The sequence below is a fragment of the Tenrec ecaudatus genome, chromosome 10 (assembly GCF_050624435.1).
Source record: "Tenrec ecaudatus isolate mTenEca1 chromosome 10, mTenEca1.hap1, whole genome shotgun sequence".
NCBI classification, from domain to species: domain Eukaryota; kingdom Metazoa; phylum Chordata; class Mammalia; order Afrosoricida; family Tenrecidae; genus Tenrec; species Tenrec ecaudatus.
The window spans coordinates 30,999,004-31,012,484 of record NC_134539.1 but is presented as its reverse complement, the minus strand read 5'-3'; the positions used below and the strand labels follow the sequence as shown (position 1 = coordinate 31,012,484).

The following is a 13,481-nucleotide window of genomic DNA, read 5'->3' as shown; positions in this document are numbered from 1 at the left end:
CCTCGCCCGCCGCTCCCCAAGAGGTGGCGGCTCCTCTCGGGGGGCAGTTAGTGAGCCCCCGCCGGGCGGGATCGGGAGGAGGGGGCTGTGGACAGCTGGACACCCAGTGGTCAGCACCGCGCCCCAGGGCTGCGAGCCGCCCGCCCCGCCCCTACGCCGAGCGCTCCGCCCCGGCGCCCGCTCCGCCTCCAGCTCGGTCCCGCCCCGCGAGCCGGCGCCCCCGGAGGACACGCCCTCCCGGCCCCCACCAAAGTCCCGCTCCAGGCTCCGCCCCCACAGCCCGCCCCGCGCCCCCGGCGCCCTTCGCCTTGCTCAGCGCCGGGCGGGCTCGGAGTCTCGGCGGCGTCTGTCCGCCCGCCCGCCCGCCCGCCCGCCCGCCGGCGCTGCGCTCCGGGCCCCTCCCTGCTCGCTGTGGTCGGCCGCTTTGGCCGGCGGCCTGCAGGCGGGCCGCCCGCCCCCCTTACAGCCCACCCGCCTCTCGGGCGGCGGCGGGAAGATGAGGTTTCGGGAGCCTCTCCTGGGCGGCAGCGCCGCGATGCCCGGTGCGTCCCTGCAGCGGGCCTGCCGCCTGCTCGTGGCTATCTGCGCGCTGCACCTCGGGGTCACCCTCGTCTACTACCTGTCCGGCCGGGACCTCACTCGCCTGCCCCAGCTGATGGGAGTCTCCTCGCCGCTGCGCGGGGGCGCGGGTAGCGCCGCCAACCTCGGGCAGCCCTCCGGAGAGCTGCGGCCCCGAGGGGCCCCGCCGCCGCTGCCCTCGGACGCTGCCTCTGAGCCGCACCCCGATCGCCGCCCCACGATCAACTGGACCGCGGCTCCCGAGCCCCCCAGCACTGCGCTGCCGCTGCCCACCTGCCCAGAGGAATCCCCCCTGCTCGGTAAGGACTCGAACGCGCCAGTCCGGTCACTGGGTTTCTCCCGGATCTCCCCAGCAGGGCCCCCTGGACAGTCCCCTTGCCTTCTTCCACGAATCGGTAATTCTAAACGAAGGCTCCGCGTTGGTGACAGTGGGAAGCTGCTTCGGGGGCGGGGGGGGTGCGGCGGGAGGGGGTCCTGCTGGAAACTGAAGAGGGAGTGGTGTCGGCAAGCCCCGGGAACCCAGAACTGGGGAAGCTTTGGGGACTTCCCTACACCGGCCCAAACTCTGGAAGTTTTGGAATTTGAGTCCGTGTCGAATCTGAGCAGCCGGCGCCCTGGTAACCCTGGGAGGTACCCCGAGACTGCTGAAAGGGAACCCTCTTCCTTTTGGGGGCCTGGCGATGAGGCCTCTGGTGGGGAAGGGAACCGGCCTCCCAGCTCACGTGTCTTCTTCCCATAAAGCCTCTCTCTCCAGAGTGTAGGCTAACTTTCCTGTTGAGCATTTGGGCAAGTGACTTAGCCTTGCTAAACTCCCTGGTCTCTTGTCTGGTAACTGGGAGAACCGTAAAACAAAAACAAAACAAAACAACTACAACAAAGAAATTCAGAGCCATGGAGTTGATCCCAATTCAGAGGGACCATCTCTGGGAGATTGTTTGAGAAGATTCCATGAAACAATGTAAACCAGAGTTTACAGTGATGAAGGCAAACCCCTCTGTAAGTTGTCATATTGTGTCTGATTCTTCCTCTGTTGTAGCGATCAGGACGCCTCCTCTACTTCCTGTCCTCGTAGGTCCCCACAACCTAAGTGAGCAGAGCAATTGTGTGTGTGTGTGTGTGTACATGTGGACAATGTGTGAACTCTGGGGCCTGGAAAGCTAAACTATAACCAGGCAGCACCCCTTCCTAGGAGAGGCCTGGAACTCTGGCCTCCAGAGGCTGTTTCAGCTTGGGTGGTTGCATGTGCCTTTCTCAGGTCATTAGAAGGTTGGCCCAACTTACCTCCAACCACTGCCCTGTAGCCCACCAGCCACAGGCCCCAGGCAGGTAGGCCTCCCTAGGTTGCTCAGGGCTTACCAGATGGTGGCTGCATTTGAACCAGTTGTTGGGAGTGAGGGGCCTAGGCAGGTACAACTTTATCACTTCCCTACAGAGCTCTGGCAGAGCAGGCCTCCTACATGCTCTTGCTCAATTTCTCTAATAATTACTTCAATATTTTCATATCAAGTTTGGGAGGAACCTTTGGAATTGGTTGGACTCAACTTGTGGTAATGAAAGGGCTGTTTTTCTTTTCTTTTTGAAGCAGAAAATTAGATCCTTTTGGGCTTTGTCTGGGGAAGTAGCCTGCTCCTCCTGTAAAGTGACATAGAATAAAAAAAAAAAGTGACATAGAATCTTTGCTCTGCTTCTAGAGCTGACCTCCAGCCCTGACAGAGCGTCTCAGAACAATGTGTAAAATGGGGTTCTTTAACCCGGCAGGGTCATTTTGTGCACATTAAATAGGTGGCATGTATTGAGTACTCAGCTTTTGATGGCTAACAATAATAATAATAATAATACCAAATAATACAGTGTCTTCTGGGATCCTTGAAGCTCCATGTTCTCAGCGTCCTGTGAAGATAGCTTTGAACAGCAGAGAGAAAGGGGAAAGGGTGAGTCCACAAACCACACAGAGGCCAAGTTTTATGCTTTTGCATGTTTCCCGGTCTTCTCTGGACTCTGTAGAGAGACAAGTGAGTGGCGAATCAGATAAGCCCCATAGTTGATTCGATCGGTATTTGAAGTATAGCGTTTTCTCCCAGAAGCCTGAGCGATGGTGGGGTCCAGGGGTGGGTCGGATTGCTTCATTTGGTTTTCTTTTAAAACCATTTTATTGTGGGGCAGGGAATGTATGGATGTGCTTTATACAATTGATGTATGTATATGTATGGATTGTGGTAAGAGTTGTTTGAGTCCCTAATAAAATGTAAAAGAAGAAAAGAGAAAAAAATGATTAGGGCAAAGACTGTACAGATGTGCTTTATACAATTGATGTATGTATATGTATGAACTGTGAAAAGAATTGTATCAGCCCCAATAAATTGTTAAAATAAAAAAAATAAAAAAAAACAAAACCATTTTATTGGGAGCGCTTACAGATAGCTTAACATCCCATGGTTCAGTCACATCACAGTATGGTGTAATTGACCACCAGTTTCAACCCTTTTCTTCCTGCTTGAGCTCCTTGGTCTCAGTTCATTTGGTTTTCTGTGTTGCCGGTGCACCTCCCCAGCTCAGGGGAGTTTCTGAGTTGATTCTGAACTGCTGCAACTGAGAACTGGAGTATGCTTCCTGAGGGAGAAGCTCTTGGGGCAGAAGAGAGGGCCTGGCCTCCTCTTGCGCTTCCTTTATGGCACAGGCTGCTGAGGCAACCCTGGAAAGTGAGGGCGAAGGCTTGTCTTCACATGAACTGAGTGCTGAGGCTGGAGGGGTTGGGTGCAGCTCTGGGAGTGTAGGCTCCCATGAGGAGGAACAGCCTTGAGAACGCAGAAAGTCCCTCTGGAGGTGGGTGGTGTGCCGGTGGACCCCATCTGTGTGCTGGGCAGGTGTCAGCCCACAACCCTTGTGGGTTGGCTTTGAGGTTGGTGGGGAAAGCACACGTGGGCTCCAGGTTTGTGGCCTTTTCACTACTTGCAGTTTCTTTCCCTGACTTGGCTGTACTTTCTAGTGTCCAGGGAACTGGGCCAGATGCTTCCACCAACCGCTTCCTGCTGAGAGGTGCTAGGTAAAGCCCTGCCTTTCCTGGAGGGGCTGGCATCGGACCTGGCTGCTGAGTGGCCACGGCTGCATCTGTTGCTGGGTTGGTCAGAGCCTTGGAATAGACCTCAGTTTAAAACCAAAGATAAAAAAAAAAAAGAGGAGCTGATGCGGAGGGCTTAAGTGGAGAGCAAATGCTTTGAGAGTAATTAGGGCAAAGAATGTACGGATGTGCTTTATACAATTGATGTATGTATATGTGTGGATTGTGATAAGAGTTGTATGAGCCCCTAATAAAATGTTTTTTTTTTAAAAAGATACTACATCTAATAAGGGGGAAAAAATAGAATTTTGCAAAATGAAAAAAAACAAAGATGCCAAACCCTTTGTTGGTGAGTTGGCGCTGGCTTTCTGTGTCCCAGAGCAGAATTGCTCCATAGGGTTTTATTGGCTGTCCTTTTTATGGTGGTATATCGCCAGATCTTTCTTCTATGGCACTGCTGGGTGGGTTTAAACTACCAGCCTTTTGACTGGCCCAATGTAAGCTGTTTGTCCATCCCCACCCTCCCACCTCCTACTTCCCCCACATCCCCCACTAGGGACGGTAGACCTCAGATAGATGTGAATCCCGCCTCTGCTGACATTACCAGAGTGACACAGCCTCCACGTGGCAGCCCCAGGAGAGAGTGGGGGCCCATCCCCAGCCCTGCCCCAGGCCTCTCAGGGGAGGGGTCGCACAGCCTGACCCTGGGAAGCAGGCAGGCTCCGTGTCTGGCAGCCTGGTGTTTGCCTGAGATAGAGCCAGCATGGGAGGAGCCTATCCCAGCCTTGTGCTTCTTTTCCCCGGAATGTTGATCTCTGCTTAGATTTGGCGGCAGCTCAACGTGACTTGATCAGCTGTGGCACTGCCAATAGGGGCAGGGTGGGGTTGGGCAGCACTCTAGACTGAACTGGTTAAGGGAGGCAGAGCTGGCCTGGGGGTTCTGCCAGGACCAGGCCTGGAGCGGAATGGAGGGTGACTACAGGTCTACTGAAACTCGGGGCTCCTCTTGCCCAGCTCTGCTTTGAGGGGATCCCCTTCCTTTGTTCAAGAGGGAAGGACTTATCTAGCCGTAGGCACTGGGTGCCCCCGGGATCTAGAACAGCAAACAGCAGAGCCTGGGGTGTGGCGAGGGGGGACACTTAACCCTGAGTCGATCTCCCCAGCTTTTATGGAGACTGCTGAGCCTCAGCCATGATTGTCTATCTTCTCTGGGATACAGAAAGCTTGCTCGGTCTCTGCCCGACTCTTAGGCATTCTCTCTCAGCACAGCGTCTCTCCATATATAGACACGTGGACACAAGAAGGCAGCCCGGGACAGGGTGTCCTTTGAGAACATCTGTCTGGCCTCTGTGCGCACTGGAAAGGGCTGTCTTTGGTGTGGGGGGTGGATTTTTAGAGCTGTATTACCTTCTGTGTGTCAGGTGGGATAGAGAGCTCCCCCCCACCCCCCATGTCCACATCTTAAAACCCGGGGAGGTTAGGAAACTAGTTCTTTGAACCAGTTTTGTCTTGTTGTTTTTCCTGGGGGTGGGGGGGCATATTGATGTGCACATGGACCCACCTTCCTGTCTAGCAGTCCAAGGCTGAGAAATACAGTCCACCGCTGGTATTTGACTTGCTCACGTGGGGAAACTCGGTTGCTTTCTCCTACCATCCCTGATGGTGGCTGGTTGTGATTCCACCTAGATTTTGAGCAATCACATGGCCCCCCCCACCCACCCATCCCCTTTTGCTGTGGGGTCACTGATGAAGCAGGCGACAGCTCCTGGACCATGAACGGGCAGCCAATCCATGTAAGGGAGCAAAGAGCTGAATGTGGGTTGGACTCCGCTGTAACTTCTTAGAACCCAGCAGCACAAGATTGTCCAAATCCCCCACTGTGCTGGGAAGGAGAGGGTGCTGCCTCGTGCCCTATAGCCAGGGAGGGGCCAGCTGGAGCCAGACCAAGGTATCCCACTTCCCAGCCAGGATCCCGCCCTGAGGGTACCGCTGAGCATACCCTGAGACGCATATTCTCGGGCAGCCTGATGTGGCTTAGCATTGGGAAATTGTCAGTTGGGTGTGTCTGTGGGTCCTTCAGGAAGGTCTTCATCAGTGGCTCTCAACCTTCCTCACGCTGCAACCCTTTCATACAGTTCCTCATGTGGTGATCCCCCAACCATAACTTTATTTTCGTTGCTACTCCACAACTGTCATTTTGCTACTGTTATAATCGGGTGACTCCTGTGAAAGGGCCGTTCCACCCCCAAGGGGCCGCCACCCACAGGTTGAGAATGGCTGTCTTATACAGTGCCAGCTTGCCTGGTGTCCTTGGTGACCAATGGTGACGTCATTCATTCAGCTCCTGCAGTGTGTCCCCAGTGTGCTGGGTGCTGGAGGTACAGTGAGGAAGAAGGCCAAATATTTCCCCTCTCAGAAAACAAGACAAAACAAAAAACCGGACTGCCATTGAGTCAATGTTGACTCATTGTCACCCTACAGGACAGGGTGAAACTGCGCCTGTGAGTTTCTGAGGCTGTGACTCTTTATGGGACCTTATACTTTAGCCAAAACAAAACAAACACCCTCCCTCCCCCAACCTGTTGCCTTTGAGTCAATTCTGACTATGGCAACCGTACAGGACAGGCCAGAACAGCCCTCATAGGGTCTCTAAAGCTGTACATCTTTGTGTGGACGCAGACTGCCTCATCTTTCTATGACAGAGCTGCTAGTGGGCTCGAACTGCCGACCTTTCCGTTAGCAGCCAAGCACATAACCACTGAACCTCCAGGGCTATTTTATTTAGGCTGGGGTGGCATTGTTAAACAGTGCTGACATTGTTTAGGGAAACCAAAATGTGTGTGTGCGTGTATGTGTGTGTAATTTCTTTCTCGTTCCTCCCTCCTCTCCCCTCCTCTCCCCCGCCCCAACTCAGAGGTTGATGGCAAAGTTCTCTAGGCCTGGTTTATTTCATTGTGTGAAAATTTCCCCTCTAATTTCTTTCTGAAGCCATGAAGGCGCTCTGCTGGGTAATTGTTGATTCCTGCTGTATCAGGATTATGCCAACAGCCTATGTCCAGGCTTCCTGCTGCCTTTGGCCAGCAGTGGGACAGGGAGTTTCAGAGTGGGATGAGGCTAATATTCTATTGGAAATGATGGGGCCCCTCGTGCCAAAGGAGTTTGAAGCCCTCAATGGATTCCACCCTGGGGGGCCACCCAGCCTTTGGGGATCAAAGTGCACTGTGTGTGCAGCAGGGCCCCAGTCATTCTGCAGTTGGACCTGGTGTCCCCACCTGCTACTCGTCCCCAGCTCAGTCGCTGTGCCTGACAAAGAAGCAGAGACTGGAGTTCTGTTTGAATCCAAATCCACCTGTATATTCCCGTTTTCCTTAGGCAACTCAGTTCCCTGGAGGGCATGTCACTGGGGTGATTTCATGTTTGGCTCTGGGGAGGCCTCTGGGTGATGAGGTCACTGGAAAGGGCAGCCAGCCAGTCCCCACTCCTGGGGGCTCCTGGGGGAGCTAATGAGGCATGGGCTTGGATTCCGAGGGGCCCCTCCCCCCCTAACTTGGGAGCAGGGCTGTGACTGTGACTGAAAGATGTGAGAGGCTGTTGGGGTGTTGGAGCTCTCTGTTTACTGGGACCCACACAGGGTGGGCTTCTGCAAGTCAGAGACCTCCAGCTTGGAAGGGTGGGGTGGCTGGTGGTGGGGTGGGGGCTGACTGGGAATGGATTCTGGGTACATGTGATCTAAAGGGATTTGTCCTCAGGAGACAGGAGGGGTGAGTCACCCCCATCAGTGTTTCAGGTTCCTCTTTTCAGCCTGGCCTCAGCCCGCCCCTTCTCGACCCAGATGAAGGCTGGAGGTTGTATAATTGGCCGGTACTGTATTCTTTGGCAGTGATTTCAGTGTCTAGGCTGAGTGTGATGTGTCACTGCTCTTTGCCTTCCTTGTTGCCTCTCCAAAGCCCCTCACAAAGCCCAGAAAGAGACAGCCTTCCTCACCAAGATGCCAGGACCCAGAACGGATGCCCTTGATTGCGGGTACCTTTTGTTCTTCTAGTAGGGAAGGGGACCGGGCTCCCCCCCCCCCCAACCTTTTATAAACAGTACAAAGCAATGCAGGCCCATTGAAAATAATCTGGAAGAGTTAAATGAGGTAGAAAAACCCATCTGTATTCCTATGGCTTTTCCCAGAGGAAACTTTATGGGCTTATTTATTAGTTATTAAGAATATGTGATTATCTTTAATAGATGAATAGCTAAATCAACTTAGATAGATATAGGTAGCCTGAAGTCAAGCATTTTCACTCGGGATTCTGTCACAATGACCCTAAATCCCAAAACCCAACAAGAGACTGTTGAATCAACTGAGACTCAGCATGACCCCAGTGCATGCTTGCCAGAGTAGAGCTGGCCGTGGCTGGATCCTGCACCGGTCTCATTCCACTGCCATGGAAGTGTCCTCAGAATATGTGTGTGTGCACACATTCACACACACACACACACACACACACACACACACACTCCAGAAACTTCATGCAAAGATTCTCTTAATCTTTTCATTCCAATTTCCCCCATCAACTTATTGAAGCCCGTGTGTGTGTGTGTGTGTGTGTGTGTGTGTGTGTGTGTGCATATATAATAACTTGATTTCCTTCTGTTTTTTCTTCATGGTGGTGAGGTGTGTGCATAAAACTTTACATGCACTTTTGGGATTGTTTTCAGAGGCTGGTTTCCTAAAAAGGAAAAAAAGAAAAAAAAGAAAAAAAAAAAAGGTGAGTCCTTTTTTGAGAAGGGCTAAACCCGTTGGAAATGAAAGGTTTACTTAGGGGTAGCAGTTGAGTATCACTTACTGCTGAATGAAAGCTGGGTCTACAATCCTGATGAAAAAGGCAACGGTGTCCAGGAAGCGCTGGGCCAGGGGAGGAGGGCCAGGCTGCAAGACCAGCTGAGCAGAAATCTGCTGTGATGAGAATCAGGGGCCGTGTGATGTCCCAGGAGTCAGCCTTCTCAGGAACTTCTCCATTGGTTTCTTTAGCAACCACGTCCCTGGGCTAGGCTCTTGTGGACGGTGGAGTAGGATGCTGGTGCTAGGTAGGCGAATACCAACCGGCAAGCTCACCCAGACCTTTGGACCGGACTGAAATCTGGCCATTTCCATGGGAAGCATGGGAATGAGCTAGTTAATCAGACTGAGAAATACACAGAGGAACCTTCCAGCTCAGGTGGCTCAGGGTCTGGGGAGGGGATCAGGAGCAGGAGCGAGAACCTGGACCTTTCCAGGGATCCCTCCTGGGGAGAAGCCTCAGACACCTGCAACCTGGGCACCCTCTGGGGGCTTGTTTCGTTGGGCTTGCTCATGAAAGTGTGCCAGGCTCCTCCCAAGGAGTGTGTTAGGCAGTGACTCCGTTTTGAAGGTGTCCAGTGGAGATAACCATCTTCTTCTCAGGGACCATGGGAGTTTGGGAATCGGTCAGGGGGTATTTGTCACAGAGCCCAGGGGGATGTCGTCCTGAGGGGACAGCACAGGCCCGGTTCAGATCAGTGGGGCTGCTATGGTATGAGGTCAGCTTCCTTCCTTAGCGGTCCTGGGAGGGCTTCTGGAGAGGCTCCAGTCACTGCTCGGCCCTGTGCCGGGGTGCATTCCGAGTCTGCTTTTAAAATGTCTTCCCAGTGTCTTCCTGTTTTACATAATGTCCCTTTGCCTTTGACATCCTGTAGCGGAGGGATGTTGTTGGTATGGGACACAGCCGGCTTGGATATGAAACAGGGAGGGACGCCGAGTGAAGGGTGGACTGAGAGAAGCTGGTATCTGTGTTATAGGCACTGGACAAGGACACAGGCAGCATCTGGGCAGGGTCCCGGCCTGAGAGCAGGCCGACTTGTGTCTTCCCACCAGCCCCCGGAGCAGCCCTAAGGAGGAGGTTGACCGGGGACTCCTTGATACACTCGGCAAACTCTCATTGGTAACTACACTTTACGAGCCATGAGAAAGAGACAGGAAGCAGGGCTGTCCCCTCCTCTCCTGGAGCCTGTTGGCAGTTTACAGGCCCTGGCAATATGGTGTGGTCCGAGAGAGGAAGTCTGGGTGCTCCAAGGCCACTAAGGACATGGAGCCAGATGGGCGGGCTAGGGCAGGCCGAGAGTCCTCTCTTCCATGCACTGAGCGTAGCGCTCCCGTCTCTCTGTGGGTCTGAACAGTCTCCCTTTTGGGGAAGGGTGGAGGTCCCGTGTTGAAAGTGCCCTGTGGTTTCCTCTAGCTGTGGTCGTGTGAGGAGAATGCCATTGCTGAGGTCCCCATGGCTGTGCCATCACCAGCAGGGCCGAAGAGAGAAGGAAATGGAGGGGAGTGAGCCGGGAGGTGATAACAGAGAGAAGACAATGTCCTAGGAACCCTGCTGGACGGGGAGGTCTGAGGCTGGCTGGGCTGAAGGACCCCAGGGCGGAAAGGTGCAGGGCAAGAAGAGAGGCCAAGAGAGGGGCTTTGTGGTCTGCAGAGGGAAGGGGTCAGCCTGGAAGGCCATTATTAACATCACGAGTCCTGTGCCCTGGTCCCCGTTCTTCTCGTAGCTCCTTACAAGGGCAAGTCCTGAGTGCTCTTTAGGCCCGTTCCGCTCTCTGAAGTGAGGACTGGAGGTGCTGGTCTTTAGTGTCCGCCCTCCCCTGCCGCCTGGATTCTAGGAGGCTGCTGCTGCTGCTGGTGGTGTCATTGTCATTGCCGCTGTCCGGCCATATTTGCCACATCCAAGGCCTCTGGAATTCCCTGGGAAGTTCATGGTGCTCAAGGCTCTGGTGAGGCTTCTGCTGAAAGTGTTGGTGATGGCCGAAAATACCAACTCCACACCTTGTTCATGGTGACCTGCGCTTCCCACAGCAAGCTGTGCTCCCTGGCGTTTCCAGAGCCTTGGCTGCCGTGGGGAAGCCGGTCTCTAGGCGCTTCTTCTGAGACTGCCAGGTGGCCCCAAGGGCCAACCTTTCCGTTAATGGTCAAGAGCTTCACCATGTGTGCACCCCACTTCTGCCTAAACAGGCTTAAAGAGTATAACAGATGGATGACCCTTGAAAACAGCATGGGTCTTTTTTTTTTTTTCTTGCTGCCACACTGATTAGTTGTAGGATCCTGGAAAGATTGTTACCTTCTCCATGCCTCGTCTCTTGTAAATCTAGGAAGAGAATAATGTCCCTCTCATAGACACTGCAAAGTTGAGGCAGTAGGCACGAAAGGGCTTCAAACGGTACCCGCCACAGAGTAAGCTGTGAACTCATCTGTGCGACCCACCCTGGGTAATGGTAATGGTTCTTATTTCTGAGGCTTTTGGCTTTTACTTTGTAGCAGCTCTCGTTTCAGTTGAAGATACAATGTCACCACCCTCAACATTAGGGGCAGCCGGCACCAAGGGCTCAAGTAGAAAGGAAATGTTTTGAGAATGATGATGGCAACAAATGTACAAATGTGCTTGACAGAATGGATGGATGGATTGAGATAAGAGCTGTATGAGCCCCCAATAAAATGATTTTAAAAATAAAATAATATAAAAACAAGCAGGTACAGAAAACAAAAGAAACACATTTTAGGGGTAGGAGGAAGAGGGGCTGACAATTCGGGGGCGGGGGGAGATCACATTGATTAAGGTTAGATTTGCACAGCCAGTGGTCGTCATTGCTGTCGGTAAATTGTGCACTTGTAAACAGTTGAATCGACAGCAGTAAACAAATACCTTTAATTCTACTAGTATCGTTAAAAATCCTTTCTTATTACTTTCCAAATGCATACACATTTTACTTGGTTGCAGTCATAGTTTGAAACTATTTTGCATCCTGCTATTTTTGTCCCACTGTTTGGTTCTAGTACCGTTTGCCTAGTGGGCTCAAGCAGTGCTTCACTCTGTTGTGCGCCGGGTGCTACGAGTCGCCATCGGCTCAGCAACAACATGCCCGTGACTGCTTCATCAGCATCCAGCATTCCAGGTTTCACCGTCACAGGTCGTCTCGAGACGAAAGGACATTGTGTTGTGTGTTGTTGAATTTCTTTGGAACAAATTCCTAGAGAGGAATTTCTAGGCCAGACAACACGGTCGTCTGTGTCACACCAGTTACACGTTGTCACACTGCTTTCCAGGAAGGTTGGAATTGTTCACAGGCCTTAAATTGTAAATCCTTGAGCCGGGGATATTGGAATGTGGACTCCAAGGAAGAGCTGGATCAATCTGGAGCCGCTCACACTCCCAGCCTGTGGGCTGGACATGTGGTTTTTCCTGCAGCTGAGTGTCCACACAGGAGGGCTTATTGGGAGCCCTTTCGGCGTCACACATTCCCTTGCCAAATAGTGGGTAAGGACCTTCTTTCTTTCTTCCTTTCTTGTTAGAGACAGGCGAGGGGTTGGGAGAAGCCCCGGCCTTAAAACTCTGCTTTTAAAATGGCATTAATCCCAACCCCTGTGGGCTAGGTACAGATACTGCATGCAGCCATCCACAGGACCCATGTCAGGTTCTACTGGGCTAGCCTGACCATTCAACCGCAGAGCCAAACTCAGATTTGACAGCCCGGGCGGATGCCTACAGAAACAGGGCCCCAATGGAGAAAAACATTTAAAAGACACCAGATAAAAAGAAGTTGATCCTAAATAGCTTAACTAGGGGTCCTCAAACTACGGCCTGCGGGCCACAGGCGGCCCGCCGAGGATATTTATCCAGGCCGCCGGGTGTTTTTGCCCTGTTTTGTTTTTTACTTCAAAATAATATATGTGCAGTGTGCATAGGAATTTGTTCATAGTTTTTTTTTTTAACTATAGTCTGGCCCTCCAACTGGGTGAGGTACAGTGAGCTGGCCCCCTGTTTAAAAAGTTTGAGGACCCCTGGAAACCTTCAACCATGAATCACCACTTCTGTCCCCGCAGCTCCCCCACCCCACCCCATGCACAGGACACAGTGTGACCAAGCAGGACCCTGCGTTCAATATGTTGTCCTGTGAAGCTCCCCAGCACAAAGAGACACCATGCACCATAGAGCAGGACGACGTGAAATGGGCCCAGTCTGCCCCAGCCCCTGGGTCTGCGGTGGATCGCATGGTTGTGACTCAGAGGGTGGTTATTGGCTGGGTTTGGGAAGGAGATCACCTGGTCTGTCTTCCTCTTCTGTCTTACTTTGTCTGGAAGCCCTGCTGAAACTTACTCAGACCCCAGTACCCGGCAAGCCCCGCCAACAAATGGGTGGTGACTGTGTGTGCACTGTGCTGGCAGGGGTCAGAACATTGGTGAGAGTCCTACCCTGACCTCCCATGACCCTCACTGAATGACACTCGTGTTTGCTATTTCAGTGACCTGATGGTGCAGTGGCTATGTGTTGGGTTGCGTGGTTGGCAGTTCGAAGCCACCAGCAGCTTTGGAGAAAGACCGGGCTTTCTACTCCCATAAACAGTGACAGTCTTGGAAACCCCCAGGGGGTACACTATGAGTCAGGACTGAAAAAGTTTTTTTTGGTTTTGTTTTAAGTTGATGGATCAAACAGTCCCATCTGATGGCTTTTCTGCTTACCCACAGCAGACAGTTGGCACTTCTCAGCTGGCACTTCTCAGCATCCGTTCCGGACCATTCAGAACCAGGCCAGAGTGGCTGGCCAGTATTTTATTGCTGGTAACCCTGGGCAAGATTTTAAAAATAATAGCATCTTAACCTTTCATACAAGCACGGCAATTTTGAATAAAAATCCAATGAGGGTTACCAAAGCCTGGGTTTCTGTGACATTCATATTCCCCATACTTTCCTTTCCAAGCTCTTGCCTAAACTGCGTTCTCTTGGCCATCACCCCCAAGTTTGTGAACCACAGGCGAGGAGGCTGGGGCGACCATGTTCCTCCCCGTGGCC

The 13,481-nt window shown here is 52.7% G+C and overlaps 1 protein-coding gene across 1 annotated transcript in view; it reads left to right on the top strand.

Moving 5' to 3' along the window:
* Positions 1-369: 369 nt before the first annotated feature.
* Positions 370-13,481, top strand: part of B4GALT1 (beta-1,4-galactosyltransferase 1) — a 60,176-nt gene continuing 47,064 nt past the window's right edge. The window contains exon 1 of the mRNA XM_075560024.1: positions 370-878. Within this exon, the coding sequence (XP_075416139.1) occupies positions 497-878 (382 nt within the window). The 5' untranslated portion in view covers positions 370-496. The remainder of the gene's footprint in view (positions 879-13,481) is intronic.